This window comes from Sander lucioperca, chromosome 6, assembly GCF_008315115.2.
Source record: "Sander lucioperca isolate FBNREF2018 chromosome 6, SLUC_FBN_1.2, whole genome shotgun sequence".
Classification (NCBI taxonomy): Eukaryota; Metazoa; Chordata; class Actinopteri; order Perciformes; family Percidae; genus Sander; species Sander lucioperca.
In genome coordinates, this window is record NC_050178.1 from 12,978,300 (window position 1) to 12,997,611 (window position 19,312).

At 42.5% G+C, this 19,312-nt stretch overlaps 1 protein-coding gene across 18 annotated transcripts in view; it reads right to left on the reverse strand.

Annotated features, from left to right (window-relative positions):
* eif4g3a (eukaryotic translation initiation factor 4 gamma, 3a) overlaps positions 1-19,312 on the reverse strand; it is a 63,758-nt gene that overhangs the window by 42,820 nt on the left and 1,626 nt on the right. For 10 of the 18 annotated variants that reach the window (XM_031302005.2, XM_031301996.2, XM_036002599.1 and 7 more), the window contains exons 2-6: positions 7,683-7,755; positions 7,057-7,161; positions 3,948-4,115; positions 2,591-2,683; positions 702-734 (exon numbers count right to left, since the gene is read on the reverse strand). In XM_031302005.2, the coding sequence (XP_031157865.2) occupies positions 702-734; positions 2,591-2,683; positions 3,948-4,115; positions 7,057-7,161; positions 7,683-7,755 (472 nt within the window). The remainder of the gene's footprint in view (positions 1-701; positions 735-2,590; positions 2,684-3,947; positions 4,116-7,056; positions 7,162-7,682; positions 7,756-19,312) is intronic. The other 8 variants (XM_031302002.2, XM_031302001.2, XM_031302003.2 and 5 more) reach the window with 2 other exon arrangements.

Genomic DNA, 19,312 nt, shown 5'->3' on the forward strand with positions numbered 1-19,312 from the left:
CAAGTTAGCCGTTATTGTTGAATTGTGATAGATGCAATTGAAAGAGAGCTTGCTCTGACTGGATGTTCGCCTGGTGACTCAGTTTATCCTATAATGTAGCTTGTCTTTATTTTTCTTCAATAAGCAGAACGCCATGGGCTCACAATGCCAGTGCAACGTTTAAACATATAATCAAAGACTGACTAGTAGACTAGTAATTTCCTCTTTGGTTAAATGTAACGAAGATCAAAATTCTATCCTGTTAAATGAACTGTAAGGGACGCTGGGAGAATCACAATCATTTACATCCTGTGCAAAAAAAGAGTTACTTGTTACGCTTAGAGCCCAAGGATACCCACAAGCTTTATTACATCTTAACCTGATAAACACTATTAAATACCAATTTAATTCGTGAAATTAACTCCGATCACTCTCACCATAAAAATAAACATGAATAGTGCAAAAACACACCGTCAGGAAACTGCTCTGTGCACCTGGCTGGATATGTTGATTAAATAGCAGCAAGCTCAGAAAAATCCCATGATAATTAAAACCTTTTTAACTGTATCCAAGCTACTTGAAGGCTTGCACATTGGAGACTTTTTTAAGGAACAGCAGACGCCCCACAAACAGTCCTATGCCAGCAGGTACCAGCAAAAACTGCTTTGATGATGAGGATGCAAGAGAGGGAGCAGGAGGGGCGTTCAGCGGGGGTAAATTACCTGATGGTGGGTTGGTCGAGGGCCCGTAGCAAACTGGTGGGGGAGGGAGGAGAGGTCCAGCAAGGAGATTGAAGCAGTGATGGTAAAGCAGGGAGAAGAAAGAGCATAAGAGAGACACAGAGATAAGATGAGCGATGAGGGCAGATGATTTAAAAAAAACAGTACTCAACCACAGAGCAACAGAGCATTAAAGAGACGTGGCATATGATGCAGCTCTCAGACCCAAATAGCTTCTTTAAATAACACATATATTAGGTTAGATATTAAGATTCCAAACTGTCAAACACAGAAAGGAATATCATTTTTATGTCGTGAAGCATACTGCAGTGGGATTAAAGTAATTTCCAGTTTCTTATGTGGCAAACCTTATCACTGTAACTACACAGTTTAAACAAGACTTACGTATGTGTTAGTCTTGCTCTACTGATGGGGGCTGGGCAGGAGCCAGGCAAGATTAATAAATAATGCTTACTAGGTAGGTAGGGGTGTGTGTGTGTGTGTGTGTGTGTGTGTGTGTGTGTGTGTGTGTTGTACAGAGAATGTTGGCAAAGTAAATATGATATTGGAAATGTCTTACTAGGCTTATTGTGGTGGGAGATTTTCACAAAAGGTGTTAGCGATTTTTACATGGCTTTCCTTAGGCTACACTAAACAAACACTACAGGACAGACCAGCTTGCCTTTACTTTTAAAACAAACATTTTAAACTAAGATAACATCAACACAGGGAATAGCCTTTTAACTTTTATGTCGCACATCCTTTCCACTGAAGAATTAGTCAGCTGTATGGGCGGAGTTAGCAACGGCTTTCAGCTGCACAGCTTCCAGAAGGCTGCTCTTGTGGTTCCTCGCTCATAGCTCCTCAAAGATCCCTCCTCGATCCTCGTTCCTCGAGGCAGGAATAAGAGCTTTGAGACAGCCTTCACGAAGGCAGACCATAACGACTTCCGGTTTAAGCGAGGAGCAAGGAGCTATCAAATAAGAGACTTGGGATCCACCCACAGTACCACTGACCACCGCAAGCCTATAAGGGGCCTTTGAAAGGCGAGTCCATTGTTTTTGTAGCTTCCCAGCAGTGTTCCTTGTGTATTCAAATCCAAATATTCACATTTTGGTCGAAGTACAGTATGTATGTTTTCCCAAGCCCTTCGAAAAATTCTTTCCCACGTGACCTGACATAGGTTTCTGGATGATGACATTGCTAGATACATTCTTATCCATAGCCAGTGTATTACCTAGATGGTGGTTGGTACGGCCCCAGTTTGGAGAGGCGGACAAGAGAAATGTTACCAGCACGGAAGCTAATCAATGTACTGCTGTGGATGCCACGTTAGTTCAGATCAGAAAGTCACACAATGATACAAACAAACTATCCGATTGAGGCAGGGGTAGCAACTCCTGTGCTCTGCAAGGTGAAATTACTGTTTCTGTCAAAAGAGTCTTGTGGCTTTGAGAAAGCAATATGTACTGCTGAATCATTACTTAGCTTCTTTGCCGTTATGTCCAAACTTAGCATAGCTAAGGTTGACTCAGCTAGTGCTAGCGTTAAGATTATTCATAAACTTATTGACTAGCTTACTGTGGTAACCCACGTCACTGCTTTGCTAAAGTTTAGAGGGCATTCCCATGTGAAAAACACAAAAAAGAAGTTGAAGTTGGCCTTTAAGGAGACCTCTTTCAAAAATACAGCCTATACTAAGGTGCCTCGCTGCCATGAGCACATTGAGATCGGTCAACATTTTGGGAGCTCTTTGTGGCATCTAAACACCAGGACCCTCTATCACTGACTCAATGTTACTCCAACTTTCAATAACAGTCACAGTAAACCACAAACTGTTTGAGTACTTGGAGGCAGGCGTGCTGTAAATCCAAGACCAGAGGGACACTCACCGGGCGACTTTGTTGCTGTGCATTCATTGGCTGTGTCTGGGGAGAATACACTAGAGGGGCGGAACCAGCATTTTGTCCAGGGTTGTATGGAGACTGTCAAAAGAAGAAAGGGAAAGATAGACAATGAAGGAAAAGGTTCATTATATACAGACCAGGATGTGTGCGGAAATCAGTCAGTCACTTTCTTAAGACATTTCACAGAACAGCTGTAACCTTAACAATACACCAGCAACAAACTTAACTAACGTACTTTGGATGTTGCTTGGAGATAATGTTTTCAATTGGGGTTTATGTGCTGCGCAGAGATAATTGGTACCCTCAAGGACTGCAAATCCTGTACTACTTCTTTCCTCATCTAGTGTGCAGTGGAGCTAGGCAGAGGTCGGTTTAAGCAGATCTGCTTACTCCTCTCCAAGCTGCTGCTGGTACGGTGGTGATAATTTAAGTTTGTGCTGGCTGACAAGACTATGTATAGAAGGCTGGTGAGAGAGTAGGGATGCTTTAGGGTAAGGCAGTGGGCCATTAGGCTATAACAGTGGGAAGTGGAACAACTAGAGACCTGGCAAGCATTGTCACATACTTCTAGAGAAGCTGAGTCACAGAGTCAACATTGCTTGCAAGCAAGAGCAGAATAGGACCTCTTTTACTTGCATGTTCATAGATCTGGCTCCATTATGTAAAAAAAAAAAAAACCCTACACATTCTGAATTTAGGTGGAGCAAATTATCATATCTCATAACCTAATGGTGAAATAGCTTTGGCCTTTGAAATAACTGTCGTGATTCCCACGGCTTGGTTTCACCAATACAACAGACACAATGTAATGTTACTCCCACAGTGACACAACCTTTTGCAGCTGTACAAAGTAGCTGACATACCAGAAAATTGATCAGTGACAGTTGGCCTGTACATCAAAACATTACTCAATCCGTGTGGTTAGTACCACAACCTCACAGCAAGAAGTTCCGGGGTTCAAACCCCTGGTTTTTAAATTGTACGTATGGGTTTCCTCCAGGTACTACTCCAATAATCTTAGTCCACATTTTGCCACATGCATACTGGGCTTGCCCCCTCTAGACCGTCCAAAATCCAAAGTTTTGATAAAAAGAAAATGTGTTTTAAATCTTACAATCTGACAAATTTTGGTTAAAAGAAAACCCTTCATTTAGACATGTACATGACAATATCTTTATGTGGATTTTTTTCATGATATGATTATTTTGACAAATGATAAATTCTAGTTGTCTAGTCTAGGGTTGCCCAGCCTGAACACAAGTCATAAAAAGCAAGGAGACAAATTGACAGATCAAACATGAATATGCAGAGAGGTTGACGGAAGACACAGTGATAAACTCACCCCTCCGCCTGCCTCCCAGCCCTTAGGATAGCGATATGGGGAAGCTGTGGGTAGTGATACCTGAGAGAGCGCCGGGGAGTGTGCATGACCGGGCGGGGTGCCAGCCAAGTTAGGGTGTCCCTTTGTGATGTCGTGAGCAGTGTAAGGAGGGCCAGCATGCCTGGGTACCTGTATCACATAAAACAGTAAGGTTAGACAGATAGATACACAAGACGATATATTTTGTCAGACTGATGTAACACACAAACTGATCTAAAAAGGAGGAACAGCAGAGGCAGGATTCCACTGGTCATTAGTCCTCCCTCTTGCTGAGGAATTTAAATTAAGCTAAAACCCTAGGATTAGCCTCTGTATGTGTGCAGAGGTGAAGACCTGTGCTGTGGATGGGTGTTAAAGTCTGCAGGGGTTGGATAAGATCGGCTCTGGCCTCTTCTGCAGCCTGCCGTGCCCAACTATGCTGTGCAAGGATGTCTGGGCCTCACATGGCAAAACTGGGTCAAGTAATCATATTACAATCCCACTCATCTGTGATAAATAGGGTGCACCTGATACAACAGATACAACTAAATAAGCCTGGTCAATATGGGCCAACGAAGGGCGGAGGTTGGGCGCCAGTCGAGTGAGCAGTGTCGGGGAGAAAGGATATTTGACTGGGCTCTTAGCCTGTGCTGTGGCAGGATGGGCCTTGGCTGCTGCAGCTGTGGGCCTGCACCACTGCAGGTGCTGCTTGTTGCTGCAGCAAGCCTGACACACCAGGGAATGAGACAGGATACTGCAGGAAGAAAGCAGGAGGCACTGAGACAGCCTGGAAAGCTGGGCAAGCCACCTTTCTCTCCAGGGCCTTTTATTAATTTTTTATTTTTTTAAATCTCTACACACCCTGACCGTTAAAGCTTTTACGGCTCCAACGGTAATGCTAACATTTACAAACTAACATCTGAAAATGACATTATATTCAAATCTACAGGCACAACAGGCAGTATTCTGTAGCAGCTTCTATAGCACCATTCCCTTCTGCATCTCTCCATCTTCTATGTGTGGCCCACTTCCCTCAGATGACCTAGGATAAAGCAACTAATCTAGCTGCTGTTGCCAGGGGAGGAGCCTGCTCTGCTTCAGGCGGGTGGCTGATTCTGAGGACATACAGAGTGATGGGATGGGGGAGGGGAGGCAAGCGGCTGTATAGGAGCTGTACATGAGGGGAAGGGTAAAATGAGTGCACAAGCCCCACATCCACTGCAGAGAACAACATGCCATGGGCACGGTTTATTTCCACCAGTGTCATCATTGTTGCTAGAAAATCAGAGCTAGAAAATCTCATAAAACCTGTAGTGGCTCCAGTACTGTTGTGTTAGAGGATAAATACGCTCACAGCTGAATAGTCTTTAAGCATACAGTGGCTTTTATTTTGCAACATGCAGCCAACTACTGCACATCAGAAATGTTATCATCAATGAAAACACCTTCTTTGGGGTGTCAAATAACCAAAGTGGCAATTATATGGTATACTACAATGCTCATAAAAGCCAGAGATTAAAAAAATAAGAGCACCATGGGGCGAACAGACACACACAAGCCAATATCTTCCACCAATGACCACTACAAAGTCTCAGCGGGTGCCACGCTTGTATTTATTGTGCCAGCTCAGTTAATTTTCTGTGAGTAAAATCAATAAAATGTAAGGTTAAAAGGGAAATTACTATCTTGATATATTGTTTGTAGTAAACATTTAAATGGTAGGATAGCCACTAATCACTATCTTACAAAGCCCTCGTACAAATCACTGTCCTTTCCGATAAATGCACATTTGGCTTATCAGAGGAGAAGCCCAGAATGGTGCAGCGAAGCATTGAAGGTCTGAAAGCAGCAGTGCTCAATATGAATCGCTGTACAGCATAATGCCCAATTGCAGATGGTGACTGTCAAGTCCTCAGAGGAAGGGAGGATGCCACTTCGGGTTTGTTTTTGTCTTTAGGGAGATACAGTAGGTGTGGCTGGTCACTCACGAGACAATAAATGGCCCCCAGAATTCAGACGAGGGCAGCATAAGTAAATTTGGGATTTGTTCTGTGATCATATTCTTCCTAAAGCCCTAAACTCAACATGTTGATGCCCCGAGCAGGTTCAAATAAATACAACAAGAATTATTTGAATATTATTATGACAAAGATCAGATACAAGAAATGTTAATTAAAAGGTCCTATGACATGCTGCTTTTTGAATGCTTTTATATAGGCCTTAGTGGTCCCCTAATACTGTATCTGAAGTCTCTTTCCCGAAATTCAGCCTTGGTGCAGAATTACAGCCACTAGAGCCAGTACCACAATGAGCTTTCCTTAGTATGTGCCATTTCTGTGTCTGTAGCTATTGAGGAGGAGAGAGGGGGGGCAAGGTAGAGGGTGGGGGTGTGGCCTTGACCAACTGCCACTTGGCTCGTTTGAAAGCCATGATGTCTCTCTCTTTCTCATTGGTGGGCCAAATTCTCTGGGCGGGCAAAGCAGAGAAAGGGGAGGTAACCTTCCTCCTTATGACCTCATTAGGAGGAGATTCCAGATTGGCCCATCTGAGCTTTCATTTTCTCAAAGGCAGAGCAGGATACCCAGGGCTTGGTTTACGTCTATCGCCATTTCTAGCCACTGGGGGACCATAGGCAGGCTGGGGGAACTCATATTAATGTTAAAAAACCTCATAAAGTGACATTTTCATGCCATGGGACATTTAACTGCCGAAGGAGTTAGTGAATGGCAAAGATCCCCTGAGGTGACACCTTTCCACAGCAGTCGGATCACAGCATTATGTCTTAACAAGCATGCCTATTTCTTTAAGTAATAATAAAAACACACAAATGCATGTTTACAGTGCCTGTAAAAGCGATTTAACCTCTCACATAGATTTGTTTACACTTTAAAAAATACAGCATTTTAAATCTGTGACACAACTTAAAAAATGTAAAATAAAGAAATCTAAGCATTGGTGAGTAGTTACATAGGCACTGTCATCTTGCATGGTACCAAAACGCTATGACATTATACTTAAACACATTCAGTTGCCAGTTTATTAGGGACACTTGAAGGGGTTTACACTTGAAAACGAATGCAATAAATCCTACCTTCATAAAGGTTACAATGTTCTTAGGAGGAAACTGGTGCGTTTCTCCTGCACTGAACTTCAGTTGGGCGCTCTGCCTCAAAAAAACAGCAATGTCTGTGGCACTCTGTGGTCAGGTCAAAAACAGCAAAAGAATCACCTCATATGTTGATGTTTTTGGGGTGGCATGAAGCCTACATCAGAGCATGATTAAAATGGTTATAATGATCTGGGAGAGGAGTTTCTAATATTTTGTCCACCCTATTTATTTGAGCGAGGGTCGACTAAATACTAGAAACACCTCTCCGTAAAATGCAATGCAGTTCAATGGCTTCAAAAATTACCACAACGTTAAATCAACACCTCTATTAAACAGTTTCAACAAAAGCAAAACATTGCAACCTTCATGAAGGTAGTGTTGCATAAGACTGCAGTAGTTTTAGCCAGGTGTACCTAATAATCTGGCAACTGAGTGTATGTTTTTGGTACAATCATTGTCAAAGTGTATGCAACTACGTACAGTCCATACTTTAGCTAGGAGTCTTACGTGTGTGTGTGTATTCTGTATCTGAAGTGTGTATTTTCTGTACATGCACTGCAGCATACAGGTGGATATGTTTGGGAGAGGGGCTGTGTGCAGTGACTCACGCTGTAGACTGCAGCGACTCCAGGCTGTGTGGGGAAGATTCGCTCGTCCAGTGATGGCTGAACCCGTTGGATTCTGGAGAGAGATGCGTTAAGGAAAACTCTAAAAACAACTTGACCCTGCTTATGCTTGGTTTTAAAATTTGTCTTGGGCGATCGGATCAAACGTGGACATCGCTAAATACAACAGTAAACGAACGCCAAGGCGAGGTGGTCTGGGACACATTTGGACCAAATATCTTTTTTAGTGTCAACGCAAATGCGTCTCGATGCGTCCCCAACAAGGACGTACAGTAACGAAATCTGAACACAAGTGGTCAACTGAAGACGCGTGATAGACACAAGTGTGAATGTGACGTGTCTCGGCTGTCCACTTGTGTTTGGCTCACGGAATCACAATTTAAAGCAAGTGTAAACATGGCCCTAGAGACCAAAAAAAACAGTTTGGACAGCTCATCCGATAAGATTCCTGTCATATGTTATGTTATTCATGCAAGAGACAGTGATATGTCTAAATATTGTTGACTAAACTACAGAGAGACTGAACTAAGAGACTTGATCTAGTAGTTTCCTGTATAGCAAACACTCTGCAGAGATTACTTCATTCTACACTTCTATGTATTTATGCAGTACAGTTAGCGGATTCAGATCCAAAGGGCTTTCCTCAGCCACAATGGCTCTGTAGTTTGATTTCAAGGATCCCCCCCAATCACCCCGCCCAAAATGCCCCATCTCTGAGAGTACACTGTGTACCTTCACCGTTTTGCGAGTGTTAAAGGGAAAATCTGAAATGGATTTCTGGACCACTTCAGGCAAGGAGACAGACTGAGCAGCAGATTTGACTAATGCAAAGGAATAGCAAAAGCTAAAACTCCATTCAATATCAATTCTCTTTTCATATGTAAAGGAAAAACAATACTTTAAGGTTTCTTTAAGGTTTCTGAAACATGTAATAATGAAGCTCACTAGGGAGACAACACTAAGACGTTGGAAAGAAAATAGGGAATGTGTAATATTTGCATAAAAGTGGTTAGTAACCTGCTCAGGCAGTTGTCTGCGAGACACACACATGGTCACATGGTTTAAGGGAAACCGAATGTCTGGCTTTCTTCCTTTCTTCGCTTCACGCAAATCAGGCTGTCATAGAGAGAGAGAGGTCTTTTTTTTTTTTTTCTTAAGACAATCTGACTGGGAAGGGCTGCTGACTTTCTGGCAGGAGAACCTTAAAACTTCTTCCCAAATATTTTGAGCCTACAAAACTAACTTAAAAAGAGGTTTGTACGTATATGTACAAGTGATAATAAGTTCTAATTTTACAGTTCAATCTTTAATTCAAAAGGCAACATTAGAAAGCCTGACGAGTCTATGAGCTTCACTTTAACATATTCCACCTCTTCACATGAAACTTGCCACAGATAGCAACAAATGAAAAAAAGTTTAAAGTTTAAACCCAGCATACTTTCTAAACTCTGCACAGCTGGCCAATCATGCCGGTAAGTGGGTGTGAATGTCAGATTGTAGGTTTCGGTAGAGTTATAGGAATAACTCCCCGCTAATCTGACTTCGGAAAGGTGTGGGAAGAAAGGTTATCCAAAGCTATCCGACAAGCTGCTCTGACAGTGGCCCTTTAAGCCTGCAGGGGCCGTCATCTCTTTGGCCCCCTGCCAGCACCGCTACTTGTAAACGACAAGAGGGAGATAAGGAAAGAAAAGAATCATTTAAAAAGAGGGCTGAGATTCAAAAAAACAGAAGCACAGCAGGAAGCATTATCGGTTTTGTTGCCGGGGAATTTGGAAAAACATCACACACACACACACGCACGCACACACACACACACACACACACACACAGGAGTAATTATTTATTTGTTGTTTGAATAGGGACAGATTCAAAAAACATAGATTATTACATAAAGAACAATCTGATGCCTGTATCACAGTGTTTATAGCCATGGCTTATTCGCGACACCTGTCCCTACATTAGAGGCTCAATCTCCTCAAACTGATATGACAGTCTAGGTGAGGAGGAGCACAACAATAATGTACTATGGGAAACAGTATTTACAATGTTCATCTTTTGTTTTGATTTGCCAAGAGCACCAGACAGGAGACATCTTAGCAAATAGTGCAAGTACCAGAAAGACATTGTATATATTTTTTCAGTGATTTGCCGATTACCGGTCATGATCTGAAAAGCCATTATGTGGTACACCCAATGCCACAAAGCACGAAGTAGGTGAGAAAATGTCACAGGAGGGGGGAGCTTTCAACAGTGAGGCAACATGATCTGTCTGCTCTACATGACTGCTGGTTGGTAACTGTGTCGGGGACTGAGGGAAGGCAGCAAGATGTGCACAGGTGAAACCAGGGTTCATCCTGCTGGAGCAACAGGAACAAAGCCACCTGGAGGTCAGGGTCTGTTGTCAACAGTGGCATGCGCAGGAAAAGCAAATTCAAAAATGATCAGGTAAAATAAGACATGTAAATCTTCCAGGGATTTTGGCAGACCTGATCTTCTTACAACTGCAGTCAAATTGTACAAACAAGAAATTTAAAAATGTCGTGTCTTCAGCTGGAATAGTCACATTTCATATCACGTTTTAGGGGAAACTCAAAAGGCGATATTAAACATGAAATCTATTTTAAAGCAAATTGACATTCAAACAACACAGCAAGAAACTTGCTTAATTGAACAACTCATCTCTCAAAAATGTTTGCCTCAGACAATCTGTAACATAATTTCACTTTCATAGTGAAAGCATTTTTACATTTTTGGGGCTACTAATAGGTTCACTAACGGAGAGCTGAATGAATGAAGATCCATTCATGCTAGCAATGTGATGCATTTTCGCCACTTAATTTAACTTTCTTTACTCATTTTTTGCAACGTTAAGATTGACTGCTGGTGATAACAAATATCCCAATGCTCTTACAATGATGCACAGCCATACTCAGGTGATCACACTAAGAAAAACAAAATGACCTGAGGTAAAACATAATTTATGTCAAGCCCTCCATATGGGTGGCCAGGTAAGCAGATGGATGCAGACACTTTTCAGTCAAGCTCTTCTGCGTGTATCAGGCACAACCATGAAAGTGGCTGACCGCACTAATTAGATGTTAGTCATTAGTTTGATTCATTAATTTTCTGCTTGAGGAGAGAGGGTGAGCACAATGTCAATTTAAAGACTTACAACAGGGATACTGCTTCAGGGAATGAGGGTATCAGTGTGGCTGAAAAATGACCTGCAACACATCCAATTGGACAAAATGGTAAGATGGTAAGATTCATATTTGACGCTCTCTGAGACTGAGAAAAAAAATCCAGTGTACAGATGAACCACACTTCAATAATGCCAGCATTTTAAACTCAAGACATTTTGAAAACAGTGACCCCAGATTTCTTATGACACTGTGCGCACATGACCACCAAGAAGCTGCTCACATTTCAAACAGGGTTCCTACCTGCTCAACAAGGATAGGCTGCCGTGTGGTTTACTGTTGACAAGGTAAAAATTGGGTCTAAAACAAGTCTGCCACCACAGCCTAAAACAAGCCCATGCTGACCCTTCTTCTTTGATGAGGTCATAAAGTAGCTTCAGCCAATCCTCCTTGTCCATTGACTCTAAAGTGATCTGTAAGCCTCATTTAGGAGAGGGGGGGGGGGGGGGGCTGCTGTGGCTCCTGCTTCATCATTAGCTTACTGTAAAGCCACTAATGTTCTGTGAGTGTGTGTGAGGGGGAGAGAAAGGGGAAGACGGGAGGAAATACAGCCGTTCAAATAGCTGGGGTGTGATCAGGAGGATGATACAGCTCAATCAACTGTAATCTATTACTGTTTAAATGAATAAAGCATAGCTGTGTTTTCAACAACCTCACCCCTGAATGAATCAGCACCCCTCACCCGTGAATTTCTTTGGCTGAATGCTCATGTCACACAAATATGGCACATTTAAAAAAATAACATGCTTCCTTTGAATGACACGGGCTACCTGGGAAACTCAAAGTGCAACGGGTTCAGAGTGGAGGCACAGATGGTGCAGACACAAATCCTCCTTCTCCCTGCCCACTGCCCCACCCACACCCACGCACACACACACAAACACACACCTGCTGTTTCACTACAGTATGAACGATAGGTGGTAGGTTGGTGGATTCAACTCTAATATATTATAATCTGCGTTGAGTTTGCTGGGGTCATGTAACTATAAAGTAAGGAATCTCTGTGAGTGAGTGTACGCAGTGGGCCACCAGTGATTAATATGCTATCTGAAAATAAATACCTCCAGTATTTCACTGTGTGCATTTCTGATGGAAGCATGCTGGATATTACTATTTTTACAACCCAACAGATATCGTACAGGACAGTGTTTCTGTGTTTTTTATTTCTATGTTTTGATATTACCAAGGCGGCCCGCCACGGTAAAATTTCTGCCACCACGGTATCAGAAATAGGGCAGACGCAGGGTTTCCGCTATGTACACCGCGCACCGCCGCTCCTTCAGCTGTTTATGAAAAGTCATACAAGTCGTAATTACACGACTCTGCAGAGCCGTGTGCTCTACTGAACTCAAGCAAACTGTCATCCGCTCTCTCTCCCCTTTAGGGTGAGCAACTGGAACAGTGACAGAACGTCATCACTCGCGAAGTCATGGCAACCAAATAAACAACAGGGCGAGTACTACTTGTCACTCAATCTTAGGCAAAGTGACAAACAGCGACGAAAGCCGCAACATGAAATCTGCACTCGCGCGGGTCCAGTGAAATATGACAGCTACAGTTTATTGGAAAATAGCATTGTGGAGACTGAAGTTGATGAATTTACTGTTTATCAGACCCCAGATGAGACAAGAAGCTAACGTTAGCAAATGCTGCGGTGACGGCCCCTCTGCCTCTGACTCCCCGCTGCAGGAGACGCTGTATTCCTCCGACACGCTGTTTTAACGTTACTGTTTTAAAACCGTTTTCCAGGTTAGTGGTAGAGTTGCACGATATTGACAAAATGTGATATTGCGATATCGATTATGAACATTGCGATATCAATATTAATTTCGATATTTTTCAACATACGTAAAATTACAAAAGTTATGGGAAAACGCATCAAAATAGATTCATAACAAATTAAACAAGTTTTCTTACAACACAAGGTTTATTTCAACTGACGGTCATATTGGACTGGTACAACATGAATAACTTTTCTTTCTCTTCTCTGATTCGTTCCGTTTAGTTGTCTCTATCTATTTATTCACTTACACTGTCACTCTGTCAAAATATGCACATACGTCACGTGGTACGCTCCATAGGGTTTGTCACGTAGTGGACCCGTGCGCTGACGTGCACTAACATGCAAGTGGCACGGTAACTATCCAATGAAACATGATCATTATATCGTTTCAAGCGGGCTCTAAATCAAATACAACTAAGCCACACAGCCAACGGACGGGACGCAGCGCTCCACAAAATAAACTAAATATTGCACACTTATTGCGACATTCGCGATTTCGATATTTAGCGATAACAATATTGAGTCGATATATCTTGCACCCCTCAATATAATAATGCGCAACGTGATATTGCAATAATGATACTGAGTCGATATATCTTGCACCCCTAGTTAGTGGGGGTGCATACCGCTCAAAACCAACATGAAAAACGTAGTAATGTTCACTCAGCGTTTTGTTTTGTTGTTAAACTGTGTGTAAAATGAGCGGTGACGTTAAATCACCCTACGGTACCGTCTATTTGCTGGATGGTTTCAAGGTAACGGTTGGTAGCTAACATTAGCAGATAAGCCTGTATTTTTTGATGTTGACGTTTGGCGTTGACGTCTTGGCTGTTTTTTTTTCAGGGGCTGATTTAGTGATTTGGGGTCTTGCTTATCTTTTCACTCCTCTCAAACTGGAATTGTTGGTATTGGCAGTGGCAGAAGAAGCACTCAAAACGTTTTTCTTTTTTTTTTCCGAACTATTAATAGTAAAACTTTTAATTATTAATAGTGAAACTATACCTAGTAAAAGTCCTGCATTCAAATGTTTACTTAATGGTCCCATGGCATGAAAATTTCACGGTTTCATTTTTTAACATTAATATGAGTTCCCCCAGCCTGCCTATGGTCCCCCAGTGGCTAGAAATGGCGATAGGTGTAAACCGAGCCCTGGGTATCCTGCTCTGCCTTTGAGAAAATGAAAGCTCAGATGGGCCAATCTGGAATCTCCTCCCTATGATGTCATAAGGAGGAAGGTTACCTCCCCTTTCTCTGCTTTGCCCGCGTAGAGAATTTGGCCCACCCATGAGAGAGAGACATCATGGCTTTCCATGTTGTCGGTACACGATCCGTTCTGCCTGCATGATCCGTTCTGCACATGCGCAAGATAATACTGTTTTACCGAGGATACGACCTGCACGATCTGTTCCACGCTAGCCTATGGCTAGCCTCCACCGGGAAGCTAACGTTAGTTTAACTAACAGCTAATTCGGCTAACCGCTAGCTGACAGCTAGATTCAGTCTAAAATAATGTTAACTCAAACGTAATGGGAAAAGCAGGCTACAGCTAAATTAAGACTTCACAGTAATAACAATAAAGACAAGTATTGAGTGATTGTATTTTAAATGAGCACAAGTAAAGTAGAACTGACGTAACAGCTGTTATATATGTTAGGTGTTTGTTATATATGTAAATGTTTATTTTCAAGTTTTATTTTGAGGGTCTTTTAAAGTTATTACATGCTGTCTCAGCTAGCAGTTAGCCGAATTAGCTGTTAGCTAAACTAACGTTAGCTTGCCTGTGGAGGCTAACGGCAGACCGCTACAATCAGCTAGCGGTTAGCCGAATTAGCTGTTAGCTAAACTAACGTTAGCTTGGCTGTCGACCGGAAGCGTGGAACAGATCGTGCAGTGTCGTAAATCCTCGTACAACCGCGCATGCGCGAACATTTTGCGCATGCGCAGAACGGATCGTGCAGGCAGAACGGATCGTGTACCGACAGTACCGACACATGTTTCAAACAAGCAAAGTGGCAGTTGGTCAAGGCCACACCCCCACCCTCCACCTTGGCCCCCCTCTCTCCTCCTCAATAGCATTTAAAGCTACAGACACAGAAATGGCACATACTAAAGAAAGCTCATTGTGGGACTGGCTCTAGTGGCTGTAATTCTGCACCAAGGCTGAATTTCGGGAAAGAGACTTTAAGGGACCACTAAGGCCTATATAAAAGCATCCAAAAACCAGCATGTCATATGACCTTTAAAGTGAGAGTGAAAGAGAGGCATTATCAGTACAATGTAAGCCTATATGATGCTGGATATCATAATGAATAATAATGCATCCTATTTTAATCGTTATCTTTAGTGAGTAAGGGGAGTGCAGGGTTAAGTGTGAAGTCGATTAGATGAGCGTTTCTCAAGAACATTGCAAGCAGCACTTCCGGGGACCAAGCATCGGCCCGCTCCGAATGCATTTTTTTTCCCTACACAGAGCCACCGGGAGCCGACCACTTTGAGCTTTGTTTTGGCTCTTCAGAAACATATGGGTGACGTCACGTAGACTACGTACATGTTTTATAGAGTTTATGCACCCGCCCGCCTCTGATTGGCTTACCCTAACCTTAACCAATCTCATTCCCCATGCCTAAACCTAACCAACCCAAGCCAACCAACCAACAAAGGCAACAAGTATTAGCCAATCAGAGACAGAGTAGGGGGGATCATACCTCCGCCATGGTAGGATTCACAATGTAAATCCCTGAACGGGCACTGCACTTGTACTCTTTAAGAGCCATAAACATTTGACAGCAGGTCTACACTGTATATTTGTTGGAAGGCAAAACTCCATTAGCAACCATAGCACAGCCCCGTCTGTTGTGCATTTGTGAAACGCTGTCACGGTGCGTTAAAAACATGCATGTATAATAAGAACTGGATACTGTGTTTGAGGCAGAGCCCCGTTCATTCCTATGAGAGTTGCTCAGTGGCGCATAAAGACACAAATGTTCAGCTGCTGTATATAAGAATACCCGGATGATCGGCGCTGCTTCCATATTATTGGGCGCATAGAGCAGGTGCACTAGATACCTCCACCGAGCCGAGCTGGCTACTTCTGATTTAGCACTCTGGCTAACTTGAATGGGGATTAAATGATTTAATCGTGCAGCTCTTCAAGACTTTCCAAACGTTACCGGACCAAATTTATCAAATTCTGATTAAACAAGTCATTTGGGGGGTTGTGACAAAAATGTATCCACTGATTTACAGATGTCTCTATCGCCATGTAAGTCTACGGGGGAAAAAAAAGTATTTTTTGGGCCCATGGCATCCTGTGACAGACACGGAAGTTGTAATTCCACGTTTGGTCGCTATGTCAAATTGGCTTGAAAGTATGGAGCACTTCCTGGGGGCCTGGTTAAAAATGTGAAAATACTTCCTGTTATTTAGTCACTTACCATAGTGGAGGCCAGTGACAGCTATCATCTGTGAAACTACTTACTACTACGGCCAAATCGCACTGGCCAAGAAATGAAGAATTTGCGGCAGAAGCAGCCAGAAATACATATTGCCTGGTTACTGGTTTATGTTTAAACGCCAGCAGCACTGGACTCAGCCAGCGGTGCCACGAGCCTGAACAATGAAAACTGACCGAGCTGACTAAAAACACTTGCCAGGATGATTTAGGCAATAGAACAGTGCTAACAAACAGTTACCAATTACTCGCCAAAAGGTGAGTTTAACCATGAAATGTTTATTTTTTTCAGATTCTGTTTTGCATAAAAATACTTATGAAATGTGAGAACAGAGGACTGAAATAAATACCCACCAAAAACTAGAACAAAAGGAACAAACTAAAACTGTACTAGCATTGCTTGCTGTTTACATTACTGCACTTACAAACCCTTGTTAACTGCACACAATTACGCAATTGTTTAGCTGCAGAGTATAACAGTACATGCAATATTGCATTTGTACATTTATAAGGCAAAGCTTAAATTCTAGCTCCGCTACAAATATTTGCACTGTATTGGCATATGTTGCAGCACTACTTGCTGACAAGTTGATGTGAACATTCTCAACACCACCATTGACATACAGCACCATGGTGTGGGTGGAATAGATCTCCAAACACAGAGTTCACTGTAAATAATGAGTATTGTAAGAACAGTTGAAAGCAATATAAGTATAATCAGAAAATGTTAGTCTTTTTTTAGCAATTAAAGGTTGTATTTGAAAAGCATTTTTCATGAGTAAATGCAGGCATTGATTTATGATTGAATAAATAAATAACCAACCACATAAATAAATAACCAACCAAATAATGTGTAAATCACTTAACACAGCTCTGACAATGTGCAGAATGTCTTCCTCAACAGGCCACTCCCTCTCTGGAAAGAACAGTCCTGCATGCTGGCTCATACCAACTCAGCAGTTTATTTATAACATCCCACAGTGAGTATGCTCATTAGAATATCTTCTCATGCAGGCTGCACACACCTGTCCTAAAAAAAGGCTACTGTGCTGTGTGGCCTACCATCTGGGTACATACATTACATAGTGGTATCTCAGAACTAACACTGGCTGTGTGACTGCATGCCTGGCTCGCAGCGATTACATCAAACCTCAATGCACTTTATTGGCAAATGCTGTCATCCGTTTTGTCGAAACAGAGGACAAAGAATTGTAAAAAAAAAAAAAAAGAAAAGAAAAAAAAATACAGCATGCAAAGTTGTGAGAGAAAAAGAAGTGATGCTCTTCAAAGAGAGATGAAAGTGCTGTACAATGAAAGCTGAGGGATTGAATGGGGTGCCCAGTGAGACAAGCAGGGGGAAAATGGGGAGAGGGCCACAGTTTTCTCAGCTGGGCCAGCAGTGGCGGGGGGGGGGGTGGAAGGAAATGAGGGATGGCTGAGGCAGGCTGGGTGACCTGGGCCTTTGTTGGCAGATGGTGGGAAGCGCCACCTTGGCCTCTTGCTCTGAATGCTAAGCAGCACAGCCATTGTCTGACAAGTGCAGCAGCAGACGCATGCGCTGGGTGTTTCTCTGGCAACCAGGAACAGAAACAAACTGCACCCCCAGCACTGCACACATACCGCTTCACCACCTCCCTGCTTCTCTGGACTCCTGTGCATCTCAGGACTCCACAAACACACCAACATCCTCCAAGTGGGAATTCCCATACATCAGGAGCCCAGGCCAGATGGAGCATAACATGCTCCCACACTCCTGACCTCAGAGGTCTAGAGAGAGTGAGAGGTCAGACAAGTGGCAACACTCAGAGGGTCTGTTTTCATATGGACATGAAAATCAAATGCAGAGCAGTCTAGTGCAGTGTTGTCAAAAACGGCTCCAGGGACCATCGTGGGGACCTTGGAAATTACACGGAGGTTCCAGGACACAGTCAGACTAGTTTCATTTTCCTGCAAATTCACTCATTTAATGTCTGCAACTTTTCTTTTCTGTTAACTCCCACGTACTGCACAGGTGGTTACGTAATGCAAGAAGAATAAAAACCATCATACTTTATTATAGTGAAAGACTTTCAACAACTGAACATTCAATATAATCCAAATAAATTCAACAGCACCAAAAACTGCAATGTGACCAGATAGTTGAAACAATACATCTTCAACAACAAAACTAATATAATTAACTTAGTTGGTAGGATAGGATTTATTGCATGGCTGTTACATTGGATTGAATTAAATATACATTAGCTAGGAGAACCTGATAAACTGGTATGGCATCAGTGTATTGTCAAGTGTATTTTGCCTCCATATGGATACACATGGGGGCATAATATCATATAGAAGATTGGATATTTTGGATTGAATTTATGATAACATCTCCAACTCCTGAACACATAGTTAATAAAAAAACTATAGCAACAAGAACTGAAGTAACCAACTATTGTGCTATATGGCTGCCTGAACATTTCACAGGGTCACAGATTATCCTACATCAGTGGATCAATAGCCACAACTTCATCAAGAGGGGTCAGAGATTCCACAATGTTGAACAAAATAAGACACTTGGTCAATGTTATAGCTAAGCAAGAGTGAACAAAAAGCCAAATAAGACAATTATGCCCAAGATAGCTCCTACTCTAAAAAAGGCAAAATATTTACCATTATTCTAGTAATTAGTATTATGTATCCATATCCACGATCCCTTAAACATGACATAAACTGAGTAAATGGGGAGACTGCAGTTCTGTACTCAGCTTCACATCATACAGCAAAAAGTAGGTTGAGCAAGTTTCAAACGCCTGGAGAGTCAAAAGATGACATGGCACAACAAAGAGACCATTATCTTTCGTGTTGTGTTTGCGTTGCTCATTTAAACTCACAAACAACTCAAAAACATCGCAACATACTGTAAGCGAGACAGGGTTTCATACTGCCACCTGCAATAACCAGCTACTTACTGCCCCGACAGAAACACAGGGCGACTGATCGTGGGTGTGATCGTGGGTGGCAGGACATCAGGTTGAGACATCACACCCCAAAGCTAAAACCACAACAGAAGCTGTCAGATCACAAAAGACGCATCTTTCTGCCACTAGCAGGCAGGAGATGTCAACATAATCCTCAACCTGGCACTACAGCAACCATGCTGTAAATAAAACAGGAGGTGACATAACCACGGTGA